The sequence below is a fragment of the Drosophila obscura genome, unplaced genomic scaffold (assembly GCF_018151105.1).
Source record: "Drosophila obscura isolate BZ-5 IFL unplaced genomic scaffold, ASM1815110v1 contig_186, whole genome shotgun sequence".
In the NCBI taxonomy this organism is placed as follows: domain Eukaryota; kingdom Metazoa; phylum Arthropoda; class Insecta; order Diptera; family Drosophilidae; genus Drosophila; species Drosophila obscura.
This window is the reverse complement of record NW_024542774.1, coordinates 3,874,669-3,896,036: the sequence shown is the minus strand read 5'-3', so window position 1 is coordinate 3,896,036 and position 21,368 is coordinate 3,874,669. Positions and strand designations below refer to the sequence as shown.

The 21,368-nt window shown below is 43.4% G+C and overlaps 3 protein-coding genes across 6 annotated transcripts in view; 2 read left to right on the top strand and 1 right to left on the bottom strand.

Annotated features, from left to right (window-relative positions):
* LOC111080920 (neurogenic protein mastermind) overlaps positions 1-21,368 on the top strand; it is a 65,206-nt gene that overhangs the window by 20,060 nt on the left and 23,778 nt on the right. The gene's annotated exons all lie outside the window — the stretch shown is intronic.
* LOC111080294 lies at positions 6,736-13,989 on the bottom strand. 3 transcript variants are annotated; one of them, XM_022375806.2, is made up of 3 exons: positions 13,716-13,989; positions 11,354-11,569; positions 6,736-6,955 (listed from the first exon to the last, which is right to left on the bottom strand). In XM_022375806.2, exons 1-3 carry the CDS (start codon positions 13,967-13,969, stop codon positions 6,766-6,768), a joined length of 660 nt encoding a protein of 219 aa, XP_022231498.1. In that variant the 5' UTR covers positions 13,970-13,989; the 3' UTR covers positions 6,736-6,765. The 3 variants fall into 3 exon arrangements, with proteins under 3 accessions (XP_022231498.1, XP_041449066.1, XP_022231499.1); XM_041593132.1 differs by lacking the exon at positions 6,736-6,955 and adding an exon at positions 9,998-11,275; XM_022375807.2 differs by lacking the exons at positions 6,736-6,955; positions 11,354-11,569 and adding an exon at positions 12,157-12,777 and having other exon boundaries at positions 13,721-13,989.
* On the top strand, positions 14,609-15,162 carry LOC111080295 (acylphosphatase-2). Its single transcript, XM_022375808.2, has one exon. It carries the CDS (start codon positions 14,702-14,704, stop codon positions 15,035-15,037), a length of 336 nt encoding a protein of 111 aa, XP_022231500.1. The 5' UTR covers positions 14,609-14,701; the 3' UTR covers positions 15,038-15,162.

The following is a 21,368-nucleotide window of genomic DNA, read 5'->3' as shown; positions in this document are numbered from 1 at the left end:
CAGATCCGGCAGCAGCGCGAATGCGAGTGGCAACTCTTCTTGCTGCCGCTGTGGCATCTCTCGAATGAATTAATCATCAATGGAAATGGTTGGATGGACGCAATGGATGGGATGTCTCTAATCTAACATTGCTTTTCACTTTTCTTTTCATTTATTGTTGCCAGCTTTTTTTGTTTGGTGTTTTTGTAAAACTTTTACTGTGCCGCCTGCGGCTGTGGCTGTGGCTGCAACTGCGGCAGTGAAAATCGTTGCAAATTGCGGCCAGGCCAGGCCATCGTAGCCGGTGCAACATGCAAAACAAGAAAGCAACAGCAGCAGCAGCAGCAGCGGCAGCAACAACAGCGAGGAAAGATATTGTTTATAATGCGTTGTGTATGTGTATGTGTGTGTGTGTGTGTGTGTGTGCTTTGTTGTTGTTGTGTGTTTGGGAAAGTCGCGTGTTGCAAAATTTCTTCTTCATCTTGTTGCACTTTTTCTTATTTTTATTGGCTTCGTCGGGGTGTTTGGTGGGTTGTGGCGGGTGGGGGGGATTTGGGGGGTGTGTGTTTCTCTCCTTTCATTCATTGTTGCCAATTTTCACTTCACTTGGGGGTCGTGTGGCATTTTCTGACAGCCGTCAGTCAGTCAGTCATTCAGTCATTCAAAGCCCAGCCAACGAAACAAAAGTTGTTGCATGTGCAGCCCGGCCAACTGCCCCACCCCCCCCACCCCATCCCACTCTATGGCTGCAGCTCAGAGAGCCAGAGTACACGAGTAGTAGATTGTTGTTTGTTTCAAGTGCCTTCACCTCCTGCTCCCTGCTCCCTGCCACTGCCACTGCCACTGTTTCTGCTCCCTGCCTCTGCCTCTGCTTCTCTTTCTGCTTCTGTTGTTGCATCTTGATTGACAAGTGACAACATATTATTGGCGTATCGTTGCAAGCTTTGATTAGTTGGCTGGTTTTTGTTGCTTCACTGATGTTCAATTGTTGTTGTTGCTGTTGCTGTTGTTGCTGAATTGTTTACCTGGGCCTCAGCCTTAGGGTCTGAACAGTTATTACACGTAAAATTATACATAGATGGGGGGGAATAGAAGATGCTTTGCACTTTTGGCTTAAACAAGCCTTAGAGCTTCCGTCATTTATTCCCATCCTAAGTTTAAAGATCTGTTGAAATCATCATTATTCCCATTCCCATTCCCACTCCCACTCCCATTAATCCTGTCCATAATTTATGTATTAAGAGTTTTACAAATTTCTGTTAAAATGCCTCATTTATCTTCGAGTCGCAATCGATGCCCCAAGTGAAAGATGTGTGTGCAACGGTGGGGCGCATGAAAAAGATGTGATGGGTGGGCGGTGGGAAGGAGTTCTCGTTGCTTCGACAAAAATCGATTCCATTTCGACAAATGGCCAAACGGAAGAAGACCCGAAAAAACCAGAAGAAAACGAAGGCAAGCCTGAAAATGCAGACGGAATACCCAAAAAGGCGGGCGGGCCTGTATCCCCAAATCCCCAAATATAGAAAAACTATGAGAGCTATACAGAAAGCGTTGTAATATGGCATGATATATTCCTTCTTCTTGACAAGATATCTCTTAGTGTTGAGCAACTTTTACATTTCCCATTTTGTTGCCCAATCAGTTGCACTGTGGCGCGGGGCAGTGCACAGTGGGGCCAAATTGAATTGCTGAGCAAAGTTTCGAGCATTCCCGCACATTTTCTACCCATTTGAGAGGGTGTTTGCTGGTGCAACATTCCCAACCCCCGCACCAGCACCCATCCCCCATCCCCCATCCCGCATCCTTTGCTTGTGGCACTTCAAAAGGCTTCCTCTTTGGTGCGTGATATCCTTGTAGCAGGGGGGCAGCGGAAGGTCCTGCAAGGGTTACAAATGGGAGTGTAGGGAGATTTTGGGAGGCTTTGTGTGTGGGTTGCTGCTCAAACATGAAATTTTGCATATTTTATTTATTATGTTTGCCAAATTTCATTGCATATTAAAGATGCAATTTTCGACAAGAGGTAGAACGGTTCTTCCTCCCCATTATCCTTCCTTCCTTCCGTCCTTCTTCCTTGCACGCCCCGCACCGTTCTCATTTTCTCTGCTGCCTTTGCCTGCCCTTCAAAGCTTCGTTTTGGGGCCAGCTCGCTCCGCCTCCCTCCCTACATATAAAAGCTTTAAGTTCTTCGGCTTTGGCTTTTTGTCAATTGTCTTGAAACATTTTAATTGCTTTACGTTTCGTTTGTTTGCATTTGTTGTTGTTGCTGTTGTTGCCAGGACAGAAATAATAAACAAGACAAAGGCGTAACACATCCCAAATGAAGTGGGTGAAAAGGGGGCGAGGCTACGCCTGTGATTGGAGCTAGAGGCAGGGCAGGGCAGGCTTTTAACCCTTAAATAATAATCGCTTGATAAACGTTCTTTATTTTTACCGCTCTTATTTGAGGATTTTCATTGAAAAGTGCTACGCCAAAGAAGAGCTGGGGAGGATTTCAACAAAATGAGGCAACTGGAAGCTGTTCTCGTGTCTACATTTTATTTATTTTTTTACTTTTTCGTGGCCACCCATCACCCATCCATCCATCCATCTATCCACACATCATCAACAAGGTCCCTTTGCCAGTTCAAGACAGGCCAGGCGAACATCCCCCATCCCCATACCCATCCCCATTGCATCCCCAATGGCCCCTCCCTATTACCTTTTGTGATACCTTGCCTGCGTGGCTCTTGCCTCTTGTGTGCCTGCCTGGCGTTGCTCTTTCGGTTTTGCCTTTAAAAATCGATAAACTCATTTTGAAGTTGTAACCACAGACATACACAGGCACCAGATACACACACACACATACATGGATAGACTGTACTTACTTTTATTTTCTATGCGCCTACTAACCTCCCTTGGCCATCGACGCCGAAGCTCCCCTTCCAATCCCAAAACTCCCCAATCTACGATTTTTCTTCAGCGCCTTAAAGCATCGATGGGAGGGGGGGGGCATTGTCTCGAGATTTAATCTCCAAAAACCAAGAACATGTCGTGTGCATGACTAGGAACATTGATGCTCACTGCCTTGCGCTGATATCCTCTTGATTACCGAGGACTCTGAACTCTCTTAACTGGAAGCAGCAAAGATTTAAAGATCCAGAGAGAGAGAGAGATGATGGAAAACGATGCATCCTGTAGATTTGTTCTCTTCGATATCCCTACGTTCTGTGTCCTTATGCGCAAGCGAACATTAGAGGATGAATGGGAGTTGAGTTTCTGTCCGATTTCTGTAAGGATTTAAATTCTCCGCTGGCCAACCTGCAGGATATGTCCCATCAATGCACAAACGCTTGCCAAATTTCAATGAACGCTTCCGTTAACAAACTCCCACATTGCCCACGCCCCATTATTTGACGTTGATGGGAAACGTGGCTAACCCCTACATTGGGATGGACGCCTAAACCCTCTTTTGGCAGCCCGAACAAACGCCTCAACCCCAGCTGGTACCCCAGGCTTGCATTCAATTTGTGTATCGATTACATGAAATGAGCTCTTGTCGGAGAATTGCACTGGCAAGAGGGAGGGGTCAGAGGCCCACAATACAGAGCATTGCACTCATATGTGCAAAATTAACACAAGCACCAAGGCTCTTGTGTCAAAGGCAAATGTTCATTCGATTGATTTGCCCGTTAATGCGAAATTCGAGTCACTAATTAAAACAAAAAAGCCAAAACAAATCACTAAATGAAGTCAACTTTAAGGGCAGGGTGTCATAAATATCAGGAATAATCTAATACATAATATATGTATATATGGGCCTACCCAGCATTATATATATACTTATATATAGATTATTTGTCTAAATTTTTAAATCTGTATAGATTCTGTCTCCATTGAAATTGTTGTTCATATTCCTGCAGAAGGATGCTTCGGAGTTGCACTCTACGCCATTAACCATAGCGATAATGTCCATACAACATGTGACATAAACAACATCATCGAAGGCGTCAACTCTTCCCCGACAATTTCTGTTGAGTGTTGTGTGGAAGTTCGCTTCTCGCTCTTCCTTTCGTTTCGTTCAATTATGAACCCAAATAAAAGTATTCGCAACGCCTAATTAGAAGGATTCTATTTTCACTTTTCCATCTGCAATTTTCGTTTTGAATGCCACCAGCCAGCATTGGAGTTTGTGTGTGTGTGTGTGTTATAAGCTTTTCTCCCTCCTCGAAATAAAAGAATAAGCTAATTCCCTTTCAATGGTACTGGGCGTAATGGGCGGCGTATGCGTAATATTTGCCATGATTTTTAATCAGATTAACGTTGAGATATATCCCTTTGGCATCCCATGGCACACAATGGAACGACTCTTGACCATTGCTCTGCCTGTTGGCGAGAGGGAAAACAGCAGCAATGGGTGAGTGAATGAGTGAGAGAGAAAGGGAACAAATAATTTTCATTACTTTACTGGAGCGGAAATGCCAAATTAACTGCACAAATACACGGACACACGTGTGCGTGTGGGGTGTTTGCTCATTTATTCTGCACATTTCTGTGCAGAATCCACATGCTCAGGCAAACCCCTCCGGCCCATCAATGCCACCCGCAACCCCTTTGGCCAGACACCGCCCACTGACTGAAAGCGGCAGAAAAGCGATGATCGGATTTGGCTCCAACCAAAACCAAATCCATGCCGATGGTTCCTTAAAAGTTTTTCTGCAATTATGATTTAAAATACAGTCTACAGTCGGTTCTCGGGTTATGCAGTCTTTGCCAAGTTTTCGTCTTTATACCCCGGTGAAAATCATACTCAGGGAATGGATAATTTTGTGCTCCTCTTTCGCTTGAAGTAATCCCTGTTTGAAGTCAACCTTTTTGTTTTATCGAGTGTTGACTGCTCGTTTAAATGTGAAAAATAAATGTACGTTTTCAACACTTGACAATAAACAAAGCGAACGGACTGAAAGAGAGTCAACAAAAGGAGGTGGCTATCGGCAGCTGGAGCTGGAGAGGCAACGTGTTCACGTCATCAATGTCAGCCGATGACGAAATGTTTTTCAAACGAACAAAACTCGCAGCAGCGGCTATGCGATGTGATATACATATATATATACTCAGTCGTATGTATAAATGTTAAATGAATCGTGCGGCATGAGGGACTTACAGAGCGGCGAATGGGGTGCATGCGGGTGGAGCGTGGGGAGCGTGGGGAGCGTGGGGAGAGGGTCTGAGACAATGAAGTCCATCCGACATGTGGACAACAAATTTACGTTTGAGTGAACTTTTTTTTTGTGTTGTTTGTATCTTCCGCTAAACCGGACAGGGCTATATATACATATGTACATATATGTATATGTATGTATATTCGAAAGCGACGATGCCGCCGCCGCCGCCGGAAGTTCAAAAGGTGACAATGGAGACAACCAGAAAGGCAATATCAAGAAGGGGGTTCCCCGACAATGGCCGGCTGGATACAGGGTACTGCCGCAAAGCACGAGGGTATCATGCTTACGCAGAGATCTCTCTTAGAAAATGAGAAGGAAAATAAAAATACTAGCCGCGTGCATCGAAAATGAATACACAGATTAAGTGGGTTGAATATAAAAAGTCTATTTGCTGCACCATTTTGTAATCGTGTATAAAAACCTGGCCAATGTCTGCTGATCTAACGAACATAATTTTGAATATATCCAAGTTTGCCATAGTCGTGGTGGGGGAAAGGCACTCCCACAGCATTCCTACATACTTGATTTCGTTTGGCAAACTCCATCGCCAGCTGAGAGTCGTAGAATCTTGATTCTCAGAAGCACAAATGTCGAAAGGTTACGAGTCTGCAAGGTATCAAAAATACTACCACAATAGGCCCCATAAAGATGTCTCTCTCACACACACACGAACACAGCGTGCACTGAGAGCTACAAAATATCTTTGGTTCACATTTAAATCCGTAATTTCAATTCGACTTGTCGTGTTTACACACACAATGCATAATTTATAGAAATTTGTCTGCAAAGCGCAGCAGCAGCAGCAGCAGAGGCAAAAGCAGAGGCAGAAGCAGCGGCAGAGGCAGTGGCAGCAAACAAAGCAGAGATAGCCAGAGATGGTGAGTAAGAGAGAGTGGGTGAGTGGGAGAGAGTGGCGAGCTCATGTAACGTTAAGTATAGGGACGCTTGGCGTGCGCACAGTGCAAGCGAAAAGTTACTGGACTTGGCCTTGGGCTTCGAATGGAATAAATAAACTAAAATACGAGCAGCATATAAAATAAAGGTTTTATTTTGGGAATTCTTTTGAGTGAACAAAAAGTATAATTAGGAATATATAAAACTGAAATTAAAGTTAAAGCAAAAATAGCAAAAAGTGCAATAAATAAATTGCTTTCCATGTGCTTGAAATATTTTTGTTTGTAATATTTATTGGCAAAATGTAATAAATATTTGTAAAATTTATACAAATTTAATTGGTGTAGATATACTTTTTGCAAGCAGTGTGCATCCAATAGGAGGGGAGGCAGAGTCCGTGCACTGGCACGCTTCGCGTCTCTTTCCCCCTTCAAGTGTCGCAAATGGCCAGCAACTGACTGCCCTGCCCCTCTTCCTCACACACACTGTACCATGCTCTATGTGTTGTATGTGTTGTGTGTGTGTGTGCTCTTTCTCCCTCTCTCTCCTCTGGTCCTTCTCTTTGCCATCCAACACCCCAGCGATTTCACAGCTGTTGTTGTTATTGGTTGCTTTTGAAGCTTCTGTAGTGGAGCGCCGGTTGAAAGGGGGTTTGCTGGGTGGGTGGATAGGGTGACGGTGAGGTGAGTGCCTATACATGTGTGATGGCATGTCCGTGTCTATGTGTGTGTGTGTGAGTGCCTTGGTGTGTCGTCTCTGTATTTGTTTGTGTAAACTCAACGAAGCTTAAAAGCTTTGTTTGCACCAGTTTAGTCCATGAAACGAACGACTTGAATATTTGCAGCCTATAGGGTATCTGTCTGTGCGAGTGATTTCCCTGCCTTCCTGCCGAAATTGTAAACAACTGTTTAATAATAAAATATAGTAAGATAAGAACATTAAGGTGTAAATATTTATTCGCTGCTGTTTTTTTTGTTTATTTAAACATTTTCGTTACACGGGGAATTCCCCCTTTTGCAAAATCAACCCCCCCCTTCATGTGGGGTGCCTTCCCCCCTTTCCCACTGAAAAACTATGCCATTCCATTGAGTGCCGTGCCGCGCCCACTTTTCCCCACATCCAAGATGTGCAAGGAAAGCTAAAACGATGCAAAAAAAAGGACCTTATTTTTTTGAGGCAGCCGCATAATCCACTTTTTGAATCAACCCCACAGCGATCCCCTCGCGTGGCATGCCGCACACAGTGCCTTTTGTTGTTGCGAAGAAATATAAAAAATAATTGGAAGTCGCCTCCTGCTGCAACGTTGCTGCTGCTGTGCTGTCGCTCTCTCGTCAGCAACGTCTGCGTCAGCATCAGCATCAGCGTCAGCGTCGCTGTTCACGTTTTGCCTGTTGTTAGCTGCACTCTCTCTTTCTCCCAAGCAGCCTCTCCCTCTCCACCTATCAGCCACCCAGCCAGCCCCCTTCCTTTCCCTGGTTGCAGCCCTGCATCCTATGGTCTGCGGGTGGGCGGCCCAATCTCTTTCGTGCTCCGCCTGCCTGCCGCCTACCGCTGCCTCCTTTCGGTTTCTCTTTTGGATTTGACTTTTGTTTGCTGATGATTAGGAGAAGGAGAAGTGCACAAGGAATGAATATGTGTGTGATAGCATGGGGAGGAGGTGGCGCGGTGGCAGTTGGGGTGCCTTGCCCTATTTGTTTAAGCAATTTCTGGCAAAATAAAACGCTTAAAAGTTGGACTTAATTTTATTCTTTTGCTGTTACTGAAGTCTCCATAAACAGAATAGATTCCTGCCAAAAAATGCCCAACAGTGGAAAAGATTCTAAAATGAACTTAAAACTTTTTTTTAATCCTATATAAATCGAAGTTACATTTTTTTCCACTATTTCTAGTCGGATTTTGCGATTAAGATCTACAAAAATATGTTGAGGATATCCGGAAATGACTCCTTGCTCTCCTCGAATATCCTATGGGTATTTGGGTTGTCATATATTTTGTAATTTATCCAAAAAATATGTCATCAAATGCCATCATCATCTTCATCTACAAATCCTCTGCCTGCCCTGTCATCAGCAGCTTTTGGGATGGTCTGTTAAATTAATAATTTTGATTGCGATTCCCATTGGATACGCCAGCAGGCGGACCTTCCCTTCCTCTCTAATCGTGTTGTTATTCCTCCCTCCCCCCCGTGTCTTATCAACACTTTCTCATCAGCCTTTTCTGTCATCATCAACGTCATCCCCATGCTCATCAGCATCATCATAATCATAATCATAACTATTATTATTAACGACAGAGAAACGAGCCTATTTAGCGTCAACAACAAGCAATGGAAGCTTCTTTGGCTAGGACACACTCTTTCTCTCTCTGTCTTTGCCTCTGTCTCTCTCAAGCCAAGCCCCCTCCTACTGTAAGAAAGAAAAACCCAAATTTCCCAACACAAAACTTTGGCAGGCGATAAAAATTTGTCTACATTAGCTGGAGGGAGTGGGCTAGAGTAGCCCCCGAAAATGTTGCACAGTTTTTGTGTGGCATGTGTCGCACAATCATCCTCCCCGCCCCCTCCCCCCCTGCCAACCCTTGACAACTATCTTTGGGTTATCTGAAGCTTTCGGTTTTCGCTTACCATCTTAACGGTATTTACCATTCGAGGCTATCCTCTCGTCCACCTACGCTCCGTATGGGCTGGGGACCCTTCTGCACCCTTCTTCGAGAGTAGCGGAAGCCCACAGCTTTCGACAATTTGTGGCATGGCTTAAAGTGCTTGGCTTAAGTGCGCATGTCCTGCCTTCTGCCTGGGTTTTTAAGTTATTCCTGCCTGTCTCTGTTAATTGCCCCCATTCTTTGCCCACACTGCCGCACCGCACCGCCACTGCCACTGCCACCTCAGTCGAATCAGGCTTCCTCTCCGCAGATTGAATTAACTGATTTAGCTGCAATTGCTGGTGGCTCTTGTTGGTGCGTTGACATAAACAAACAAAAGTTCACACTAAACAAAATAAATAAATAGAGTGCAAATTTCATTTGATTAAATGCCACCAAAGTTACGATGGCGACGATGTCGCTTAATTGAATATCGTGCAACAGCAACAGCAACAGAAAAAAGATTTCAAGCACCGAAGCTTTATATACCCTCGCACATATATTTCTAAGAAATATATTCCTAAGAAATTACTATAAATTTACAGTCGATCGATCCTGTTACAGATATAGCCTATAGCAGGTGGGCTGGGGGTGCTTTTAATCGGAAAAAAGGTTCATCTAGATAATATATATTAACTAAGAAAATGCTGCAATCTTTGCACTATAAATATTATATCAGCCCCCCCTCCTATGGTCGTGCCACACAGACCCACTGCAGCAGCCATTCTCGGAATATCGGAAATCCACTTGACGACAAGGCAGCTAAGACAATTGCAAGGCTTGACAGACCTTTCTCTCTCTCTCTCTCTCTCTCTCTCTCTCTCTCTCTCTTTATTTCTCCTCTCTCTGCCTCTCTCCTCTGCCCATGTCTTTGTCATTGCATTCAAACTGAATTCAATTAAGTTGATTGCAAATCGTTGCCGTCAAAATGAAAGATACTCGTACACCAATAACAGCAAAAACCAATACAAAAACCAAACCAAAGAGAACCAGAAATGGGTATGGTAAAGTGGGACGGCTACAATCACTTCTGTAGGAGTGGATAGTTCATAAATTCACAGAAATTAAATGTGAATATACATAATATATGTATCTGATAATATGTCAGAGAATTTATCACTCAATTTACCAAATTTATTAAATTTTCGTTTCGAATTTTTTCCAATTTTTAATAGAATATTATTAGTCATTTTTTTAAGGTAATTATAGCTGTATTTTTTTTAAACCTCTTGCTCCATTGCTCTCCCCTTCCTCATTTTGCGTTGGCTGTCATATTTGGGCCAACTCTTTTGGCTAATTGGTGTTGTCGGCGACACTTCCACGGTCATTTATCCATAATGATATTACTATTTTGTATGCGGCTTTTCAAAAATCCAAAATATCAAGAATATTATATACTGTCAATGCTCGTAAATTATTTTAATGAAAAAATGTAGTTACATTTTTTCCGTCACTGTCAATGATTTATTTAGCACTTTTTTGTTGTGTTGCACTTTATGCATGTAAAATATATTAATTAATTTACAAAACATATGCGACGCTTTTATTGCCGCTTGACAACATAGTGACCACAGGAATGTTCAGTTTTCGGTTTCAATTTGCAGCTGCAGCCACACGGCGTATGGGCAATGTGGCAGCAAATTTACGACAAAATTCTGTTGGTGAAGACACCAGGCTCCAAACAAATGAAGGGATTAACTATAGCAGCGAAACGGTTAGACATTAAGATTGGATATAAAATCGTTTGAAAACGGCTATGGACTGAAATTAATTTCAATAATTCCCATCTTGTCAATCCCCCTCTGGTCCATACCACTATGCAGTTTTCGCAGTTCGTTTCGCTACTTTTCGTTTCGCACACACAATTTGCTCAAACTTTTTGGTAATTGTACTTCTAATTGCTTGATTACAGCTTTAATTGCTTGTTCTAAAAACACTCGCTGTTAATTTTGCAGCTGTTATTTAACAGGCCACAGAAAGAGAAAGAGAGAGAGAGAACGAGTCGTTTAGTCAGTCCGTTAGTCGGAGTTTTGTTTTGCCTGTATTTGTGATTGTTTTCTTTCTGTTGTTTTGATTTTCTCTTTCTTTGCTTTCCTCTACTCACCCACCCACTCTCTCTCTGGAGTTGGTTTTGTCTGGTGTCCTAGCACCCCACAAAGTATATTGAGCCAAAGGTCAGGTCCCATTCTCGTTCGCTCGTTTATTGTGAACATTAGAACACAGTGAAAACCCACTCCATCAAACTACCCTACCTTCAGCCTAATATACCTTGTGCCCCAACATTTCGTGCTATCTCTCTCTCTCTCTCTCCGTTCTCTCTCAATGACGAGACCGAGAACCTTTGTAAATTTTAATGGCAAATCTGCTGCCATTTGCGGCACATTTCGCGTACAATTTTCATTTTTGTTGTGCCCACATATTTATTTTCATGGCTTGCCCTAGGTTGTCGGTCGAGGGGATGTGTGGTGGGTAGATGGGCGGTGGGGCGTCTGTACGAAGTATTTCCAGTGGGCGAGGGAGGCGCACTTTACATTTGTTTTGTTTATTTTGACGTGAGAGAGCTTGAAGAAAGACGCATAAAGCCCGTGAGAGAGAGAGAGAGAGAGAGAGGGAGTGTGTATGAAAGAGGGTGTACGTACCGGCAAGAGAGTGAGTGAGGTGTGCGAGTGTGGAATGGCTCTCTCTCTCTCCTTATTGTGGCTGCTGGTGTTGCTGGCATGGCATGCCATTTCCCGTTATCAGTGGCAGACTTTCTGCCAACCTGCTGTCGCTCGGCATCGGCGTCGCTGCGCACGGCTCTGTCCGCGCTCAACGATGACGCCAGATACAGTGGGTGCGCGAAAATTGTAAAATCTCTGCGGAAATATTTTATCTCTTGTAAATACCCGTTTCATCTTAACTGTACTCTTGCAATAGTTCGACTGCCTTTTGATTTCTGCCTGCTTTTGGATGAACCGTAGCCACTGTGCCTCTCAGCAGCGGCTAATTTTGGATTTTCTAAGCGAACAGCGTGAATTATTTTTAGCTCTGCTGTGCGTCGTCGGCGTCGTCGTCGTCGTCTACTGCGACGTCAGAGAGCAGCGACTGCGGCAGCAGCGTCATTGGGAGCAGGCAGCGGCAGCCAGACACATGCAGATTTTTGCAATTGTTTGCCTTATTTGACTATGCTAACTATTGCTTGTTGTTGCTGGCTGTATTTTTAGACCGTTGATTTATCATTCGAACTGCGTTTACGCAGCATTTGTTGCTAATCGGCATTCCATCTGACTCTATATATCCCTTTCTCTCTCTCTCGTTGCAGGTGAGTTCGGGCACTATTTGGTCGCGTAAAAATGCATACTGTGCAGATGGAACCGTAAGTAAATACGAAAATGAATCGATGAGGACTAAAGATAAGTTAGAACCCAGAGAGCAGCGCGTCTCCAAATGGACAGCTTATGGCTATAGCAAACGTTTCGCATTGGATTCAAATTGCAATAAAATCGAAAGCTCACATTTGACACGGTTTTTATTCCACAACACACATTTGCAGGCCGTGCAAACAGTTTCAGTCATTTTAATAGTTTCATAATTTTTTCATTTTGGAGTTAATCAACACGCATTTTCTTTATCAGAAAAAAAAACTAGAAGCTACAAAATTTTTGCAAGTTTAAAAAAAAACCGCTGTAATTTTTTTCTAGCTTCATGATTGAAAAATCTGTATCACGTAATTTTAGTGATATTATTATGACTGTTACTGTACACATGCACAGGCACGGATTTAGAATTGTGTCACCGCGTAAGCAAATCCAATCTGAATGAGTGTGGCGATATTAAGAGCCAAGCCGAGCAGTCACTGTTGTCCCACTTGCACTCCCTGCTCTCTTTCCAGCCTGCAGTTGGTGTTCCGTTCGGTCAGCTGCGCTGCAGTATATGGCACTCTACACTCTCCCCTCCCCACCGCTCAACACTAGACTGCACTTCACTCCAATCATTTCCACTCCTTGCATTTGCTAGTGCTTCTTCTTAGTCTCATTATTCCCATTTCATTTGCATTTGTGGATGTATTCTCTCAGCTTTCTCGCTGGGGAAGTGTTTACATTTTGCGTTTGAATTATCGTTGTTTTTTCTATGCTACTCTTTGATTTTTTATTCTCTGGTTTATTCTGCTGTTGTTGCTGTATCTGCCATACTTATTTAAAGCTAATTTTAGTATTTAGTTTGCATTTCAATTCAATTTTTCCAAATGGGAATGAGGGAACTGCTTGTTTTGGGCTTGATAGGGAACTGTACTTTTCAAATACATGCATGCATACATTACATTTCCAATCGTGTTGTTGTCATTTTTGGGAAAGAAGAACAAATTATATTCTCGCACACAAATTTGTAATGTTTTGCATTGAAACTTTTAAGGCATTTCAAGTATTTATGGGGTTTCCATGTGAGTATGTATGCATTTGATGTACTGATTTATTGATGCATACATACATATGTACGTATGTATGCAGGCGAATGGAAAAGTTTACCGACTGTATAAAACCTCGGAGTAAAAAGCATCGGGTAACAGAAGCTTAAGGGGCTATTGGAAAGATCTGGTCTGCCTCACAGCTAAAAGTTCGTTTCAAACGGTTAAAGCCTGCTTCTGCCCGACGATCTCTCTCGTCTCTACCGGCTCTCACTCTCTTTCTCTCGCTGCACTGCCTTCGAGCTTTTTGTTGTCGCAATTGAAACGCAGTTTCGGGCCAGCCATCACCACCACAAGCAACAACAACAGTAAAATAACAGCAGCAGAAATACTGAGCCATGCGAAATCCCTTGAAGCGTTTCAATTACATTTGTGTGTGTGTGTGTGTGTGTGTGTGCTCGTGTGTTGGTTTCGGTTTGTTTGATTTGGCTTGCTCCCGTGGTGTATTTAGCAAGGTGGGGGGGCACTCTCGCGATTTTTAAGAATTACACAAACGTTTCGAGAACTCTCTCTCGCTATCTCGACTAGAAAAGAGTAGAGCGGGAATCCATCCTCACCTTACAGATAGATACACCTTGGACTTGCTCACCTTCGGCTCAACGACAGCGAAGCGAAGCGACAACGGGCTGAGGCTGAGACTGAGACTGTGACTGAGACTGAGGCTCGTGCTGTTACATTTGAATGAGCAACGTCGACGTTGACGTCGGAGTCGGACTTGGAATTGGAGTTTGAGCTTCTGCTGCTGGTGCTGCTGCTGCTGGGGGAGAAGGAGGAGGTAGAGTGGCAGTCCGGAGATGTAGCCTGTAGTCATTTATCACTCGCCTCTAACTCTCTCTCTGTGTCTCTGTCTCTCTCACTGCTGGCCTTCTGCTCCTTTGCCTTGGCCCATAAATATCATATTAAAGATTTGCCTTAGAATCGTCCCTTGCGCTGACGTCGACGCTGACGTTGCGCGTTTGCATTAGCGCCAAATGTTGTCTGTTTAGCTCTCGCTGCTAGTTATTGCCGGCTGCTCATAGGTGTGAGTGTGTGTGTGTGGTTGCGGGGGAGGATGAGTGAGTGGGTGGTTGGTATGTGGCCCCTGTTTCGGTGGTTGCTAAACTTTTGTGGCATTGCCAGTTGATTGGATTGCCATGAGATGAACTGTGTGTGTGTGTGTGTGTGGCATGTGATTTATGGGTCCCCCGTGCCGATACGGGATATGCGATAGACATACAATAGATACAATGTCATTAGCGGGACTCCTCCACCGCCATTGCTGTTCTTCCTGCAGAGGGCTTCCCTCGGCAGTGGGGTTCACCGATAGTCCAAGAAAATCGATATATTTTCAATTTAATTTCGATTATTCGTTCACCGCTCAAAAATTACTAAAAAGTATTGACTGAAAATGACAAACCTGCCTAGATCCCATTCTGTACAGGGTGCCTTGCCCCAGTACTCGTTATCCCCAACAGACCCCAGCATTAAAATCGAAAATTGTTCAGTTCCGACAACACAAAACTTTCAACAAAAAAAAAATCTGTTTGTTTTTTTGTTTACGAGAATGCTGAAATTATCGGACCAGATCTTCTCCTGCGGCTTTGAGATCTTCGGCAAAGTGCAGGGTGTACGCTTGCGCAAACAAACGCGCGATCTGGCCACAGTGAACAATGTCCGTGGCTGGGTGATGAACACCGACGAGGGCACGGTCAAGGGCCAGCTGGAGGGCACCCTGTCCAAGGTCAACGAGCTGAAGTTCTGGCTCCTCAACTTTGGCAGTCCGCGCTCCATCATCGAGCGGGCCGAGTTTACGCCCACCAAGGAGATACCGGCACACAACTTTAACGGTTTTACCATACGCTACCACCAGTATCCCATTCAGCGGTCTGACGATCTGTAGAAAAGAAAGGATGAGAAGAGCAAACTAGAGCAATTGTTTCAATGTTTTATATGTATATTTTGATGTGGTAATTGTCTTTTGGGCCTTGAAATTGTGTGGAAAATATATATGAATGTACTTTGTTAGCTGTATTGTATGTAGTTTTGCCACTGCCACATCGAGCATCATTTGTAAACCTCAAAAGTGAAAAACAGGCTGTGCCAGCTGCTAATTAAGCATCACAAAGAAATGCTCAACGCAATTACATACGGGTAGATGTATACCTATATACATACATACATATATACATACATAGATACATATGCATATACTAGATGATGACTAGTAGACTTGGTTAGACAGACACCTGCAGCAGCCGCTGGCTCTCGGGCCTGGCCACATTTCCAGTTGAGCGACGCCCCAAACTGGCAATGAGTTTTTACGACACGGCCAAACAGCGTCGAAGCAACAGAACCAACGGCAACAGCAGAGCAACAAATAAATACAAGCATATGTATATCGTTGGATACACTAACCTGTCACTAAGATTATGGATAAAAAGTCTTTCAAAGAGTCCAATTTTACAATCAAACTTCCCTTTAACTGAATGTGCAGACAGCAGGCAGGACAGGAGGCAGCCAAGACCTGTATATATGTAGGCAAGATTTGTTTGCACTTAATACAAAATTCCATTCCCATCAAGTGTATTAGAACTTCGGATTTGCTAATGGGGGGGGCCCTGCTCTGCCAGTGGCAGTGCCCGTTGCCAGTGTTGTTTTGTTGCCGTTGGTATACACCGCCGAATGCCCTCCATGGTCGCTGATTACGCTGACGCTGGCTTTGGCATAATCACACCAAAATCAAACAAATGTACGTACACCACTAACAGAGACGACAGCGCAACAGCAGCAGTAGTAGCAGCAGCAGCAGCAGCAGCAGAACAACGCAATCGTAACAGAACCACTCTAACAGTGTGCGTGTGCGTGTGTGTGAGTGTGTGCATGTGTGTTGGGAACTTCTTTGCGTGTGTAACAGGCGCCCAGACATTGCAAAAGAGTAAAGAGCGAAAGAGCGACGAGAGCAAAGTAAACATATTCTCATCCGCAGTGTTGTTCCTATTTGTTGCTGTTGCTATTGCGGAATTTTTATAGGTTAAGCTGCAAAGTGTGTGGCAGGATGAGAGGAGGTGGAGGTACAGCGAGCAGAGCTGTGGCCAGAATTGAGGGTTGTTGGTGGTGGGCTCTAACTAGTTTCAGCCGGCCGGTGTCGTTGGCTTGTAACCGAGTGAGAGGAGAGCCAGCGTAACAAAGAGAAAACGCGGACGAGAGAGGAAGGATGGATGGATGGATGGGGGGATGGATGGATGGAGGATGGTGCTACTCGCTCGTTGTCTCTCTCATTCTCGTTCCACTCAATTTTGAGTCAATCCTTGCCCGTGGGCTACTGTTAACGCCTTCTCCTTCAAACAACTTTATCCTGCTCTTCCAAGCTTCAGGCTCTCCAAGCTTCTCGGCCCCTTTCTCCTTTCCTCGCATTCCTTTGCGCATTCCGCCACGCGTCGCTGCCGACGCTGACGTCGCTGCCTGTTTCCGGTGTCACTTCCTTATTTAGTTGTTATACCTGGTACTCTCGTGTTGCACAAAGGGTATTTTGGGTTCATTCAGCGTATGAACTCTATCTATATTCGGTTCGATTTTAAATTCGTTCAAAATCAAAAGCTTTTATTGATTGATTTTTGCAGTCAGATCAGATCTAGGCAGCGCACCAATGCCTTGGGCAACTGTAGGATAGGGTATCTTGTAGTCGGGTATCTTACCATTTTTCTACTTACTTGTTTATATTGTTGTTTTGTTGCTGTTGCTGCCGAAGAGTGGAGTGGTGTTAAGGGGTTGAGGGGCTGAGGTGCTGAGGTGCTGGAGAAAAGCTGTCCAATTTTTGTAAGGGTTTCCATTTTTGTTGGTTTGCGAGTGTACGGAATGGGGAGGACGGGAGTCAAGTGTCCTTGTAGGCTCAACCTAATTTAACAGCCCTCCAAATGGAAGGCAATTCAATTTGCCTGAGAGCCAGCCGCCACAGCCACATCCACATCCAAAAGGAGAGGACAAATGCTCGCATTATGAGCATTAGTATTACTATTAGGATTATTATTAGTCTATTAGTGGCAATCAAATTGATAGCTCAAGTTTTTAGGAGGGGAAAACTTTCATGACGACAAAAATTATTACGACGCCAAGCAAAAAAAAAAAAAATGGAAATTGAAAATGCCGGCAAGCAGTGGAATGGTGGAGGGGCCGGGCCCGGGCCCCGTACAGGTTGGCATCCATCGCTTGGGTCGCGGCATACATAAATGCAAACACTTTGTACAAATATTTGTGTCATTAAACAAATGACAAACGAATTGGTTTCAACATGAAAGCCGAAACGAGCGACAAAGCGAGCGAGCGAGAGCACCGAGAGAGGCAGGCGGCTGACATGCAACATGGTTACAGCAGCAGCAGCAGAGTCGCAGGCTTATCAACAGTCCGCTGTTAAGGCTAACATACACATGCTTGACAGTCACCCCCACACGCAAGCACACACACAGATACACAGGCACACTCAGGCAGAGCGCCCGTCAGCGTCGCTGCAACAATGCAAAACGCAAACTTTCTCGCTGCCGGCGTCGCTGTCGCCGTTGCCGTTGCCGTCGCCGTCGCTGTCGCTCGTTGGGGTCGTGTTCGAGCCGTTTGGGGCTTCGCTGACAGTGGCTCGTGCCAGTACTCAACCGACTGCCAAACGGCGCACGACACCCAAGCAGCAGCCCCAAGCAGCAGCAGCACTAGCAGCAGCAGCAGCAGCAGTGGCAAGTGGCAGTAGAAGCAGTAATAGCCGCAGCACCAGCAAAAGCAAAAGAAAAGCTGTGGGTTTTTTTGTTGTGCGCGTGTAGTTTTCATTGCGGTTCGTTTCCTCAGCGATAAAAAGCAGCAGCAACAATGACAGCACTACCAGCAGCAACAGCAACATTAAGTGGCATCAGGCGCAGGCCAAATACTAAAAAGTGTTAACAAAAAAATGAATTAAAACAGCAACAATACTAAAGAATATTCAAGAATTAAACACATCAACTGAAATATTTAATATTTGTGCTAAAGTACAAAATAAACTTTAAACATTTTCATTTATTTAACAACAAAAAATAGAGTGAAATAAAAAACCATTGGTAAATAAAAATAAAGATGTGTTTGTAAAAATTATGCAAAACAATTGAGAAATCATCCATAAATAACATTAAAAATCTTTTAATAAATATAAAACAAACAAAAAAAATACAAACTTATCGAGGAAAAATGATCACTTCCATGGACAGGGCAAATATTGATTTTAAGCATGATCGGAAAATTACGAATAATTATGATTGAATTATTGTACAGACACAATTCCACAAATGAATGGATAATATTCCGGTGATATAATTATGCAGAATATATATGTACACATACATATATTCCTCTTAAAATATTGTGAGATAAGCTCAGTAATTCTACGAAATTGATATTTTTTGGTGCAACGATCTGTGCGGAGGTTGCGTCCCCATGTATATACATACATATTTATTCAGAATAAGGGAAGAATTATCTGAATTATTTATTTGACATTTGTTTCTTCACTTGTCTTGTCTCCTGGCTCATGTGTGTTTGTGTGAAATTATGCATGGCAAATGCAAATTTATTATGTGCAGACTGTATAAGACTTAAAAACGGCCAGAATTAAGATACATAAATCAAATTTTCTAAATAAATCAACAGGAAAATTGACCAAAAAGTGCCTGTCGCCTGTATCTCTATCTCTATTTCTATCGCTCTATTAAAAACATTAATTACATTAAAGTAAAATAAATGAGGGGAATATAGTACATAGCAAATTCCGTTTTCCTGCTGAAATTCATTCTCCATAACATAGTGAATAAATTAAAATGTATATGTTCAGTGGCCTGCTAAAATATCAAAGCGAACAGTTTTGTTTAATCCGAAAGTGTGCAGAGAAAATCATTTAAATTTCTGTTTGATTTCCCTGCGAGTGTGTGAGTACACTCTATGAGTGAGTGGCTGCTGCTTTGAGGCTTTTGGGGCCAAGAAGTGAGGAGGAGGCCACAGATCCTAGTGAGAAATTGGTCGTTTGTTATGCCCTCACCAAATGTGGGGCATGCTCACAGTGCCATGAAGTAGAACACATTTGCAATTATACTTTATCCATGCATACTCGTTGATTCATTCGGGTGGATTCATTTATTCATTCTCTTCTGTGTGTGTTGGTGGGAACAATTGGATTGACTAGCGGTTAAAAATTATGCAAATTTGTGGGCAAACAGGCAAAGGGAATGCATCTTACGCATACAATTTATCTTGAATGGGTTTAAGGAATAATAAATCCGAAGATTTCCAGAGGTACCTTCTGTTATAGCACTTTTGGAAATGTCTTTCCCAACTGTTAGACATCTACTACTGTATTTATATTTTTTTTTAGTTCATATAATGATCTTCCATTTGCATCTTCATGGGTAAATAAATTTGTTATATACTATTTATCTGTAGAGTAGTCGAATTTCTACCATCTCCGCCTTCAATTATTCGACTATGATGCGAGAAATTGGGAATGGTAAGGGACAACGACAACAGCTACGTATATACGTATAAGAATTTCTCAGGCCCAAGAGCGACAATAGCAATAACAGTAACAATTGGCTGGAACCGAGCAACAAGCCGCAGACAGAAACTCAATTGGAAAATCTGGCTTAGCCCACAGATTGACTCTCTCTCTCTCTCTCAAATTTTTCAAGTTACCCAAAGCTCTTCTCGGACTGCCTTACCTTCTATTTAATATACCCTGTGGTTAGCCTTTTGGCAATGCGGAAATTGTTGCTGCCCTGCTGACACTCTGCCGCTCTCCTCCGACTTTAACGTTTTGGCTTACATTAATCTTACTTTTATTGCAATTGTTGCTGCTGCTGTTGCTGCTGTTACTGTTGTTTAATTAATTTTCGGCCAACATCATTTCCCATTAAATGAGTTGAATAATGATTTATAATTTTCTTCCATATTTCTCATACTCTTGTGGGCGATTGTTTTTTTATTTTTATTTTTTAATAATGTGCACAGCAAATTAATAGCATGGAAAATGTAATGCGAGCTAACGAGGGTATTCGGAGGGGCAGTGTGTGTGTGTGTGTGGTGTGTGTGTGTGAGAGTTTAGTGCAGGGAGTAGACTGCTAAACAAGGCCAAAACATTACGCATACGCCATGTGTGTTCGGTGCAATATGTAGAGTGGGTAAAGAGGAACGAAACGGGTTAAGAAATGGCCAGGAATTAATTGATGGCAGTGGAACAGAAACTGAAACAGCAACACGGACAGGGATTTGGGTGGAGTGGAGGTTCGGCTATGGTATTATGGCTGACACTTGAGCGCTCGTTAAAATGTACATTCTTCATTAATTATTTTGAAATGGCAAGGTGATGGCGAAAGGAGCAGCAAGAAATGGAGATAAGCAGAGAGAGAGAGAGAGATGAAATAGGACGTTTCTTATGGAAATTTCCTACTGTTATCGATTTCTGCAGACGAAACATCTTTCGATATGAGCTGTGCACCTCGATCTACACTCGGTAGTTATCATAATATTGTCGAGCCATCGATAGGAATCAATTGTCGAATTCATACTGGATTCTCTTCAACGATATTTACTATCGGCTTACGCAGCTCTTTTCCCCGGGGGCACCGCCACTCTCTCAGCACTCCACCTGCCCACCTCCACAGTAATCAACAAGCTCATCAACACGAATCCGATTCGAAGGCTTTCCACGAATCATTTGATGTTTTTCTTTCGTTGTTGCTGCTGCTGCTGCTGCTACCGGGGAGACGGAACGGAACGAGACGATTTCCGTTTTGGGTGGTGGTCTTTTTCTGGCGAGTGCTCGTCGCTGGTGGAGTGTTCGAGAGACTGTTGAGTGTTGGGACTCTCGCTTTGGCCACTAATTCGCATTAATCATACGACGCGTTGGACGCTCGCTTTTGTTTGTGGATTGGCATCACGAAAACCGAAAACAAAACACACAAAAAACAGAAACCAGAAACTCAACTGAAATGAAATGAACGGTGGAGCGTCGTCAATGTGGAAAGAAGCTTTTCCACATTTTATTTTTACACGCAAACAAATGTACTGACTGTCTGAGGAAAAGAGAGAGAGAGGAGAGAGAGATGGAGAGCAGAGGAAGCAGCGACGACGTCTTCTTGCTCACGCGCTTTGACTGTTGTTGTTGCTTTATTTTTAATGTGTCAAGGTTCGCGGCATAATTTCTGTTGCTTTATTTCATTTGCGCT

Excerpts from the sequence above, each read along its gene's own strand:
- LOC111080294 (XM_022375806.2), bottom strand. The coding sequence starts at position 13,969 with ATGACTACAGGCTACATCTCCGGACTGCCACTCTACCTCCTCCTTCTC. Across the intron at positions 11,570-13,715 it reads AAGGTGTATCTATCTGTAAG|AGATTTTACAATTTTCGCGC; the intron begins GTGAGGATGGAT and ends ATATTTCCGCAG. Across the intron at positions 6,956-11,353 it reads CCTCACTCACTCTCTTGCCG|GCAGGGAAATCACTCGCACA; the intron begins GTACGTACACCC and ends TTCGGCAGGAAG.
- LOC111080295 (XM_022375808.2), top strand. The coding sequence starts at position 14,702 with ATGCTGAAATTATCGGACCAGATCTTCTCCTGCGGCTTTGAGATCTTC.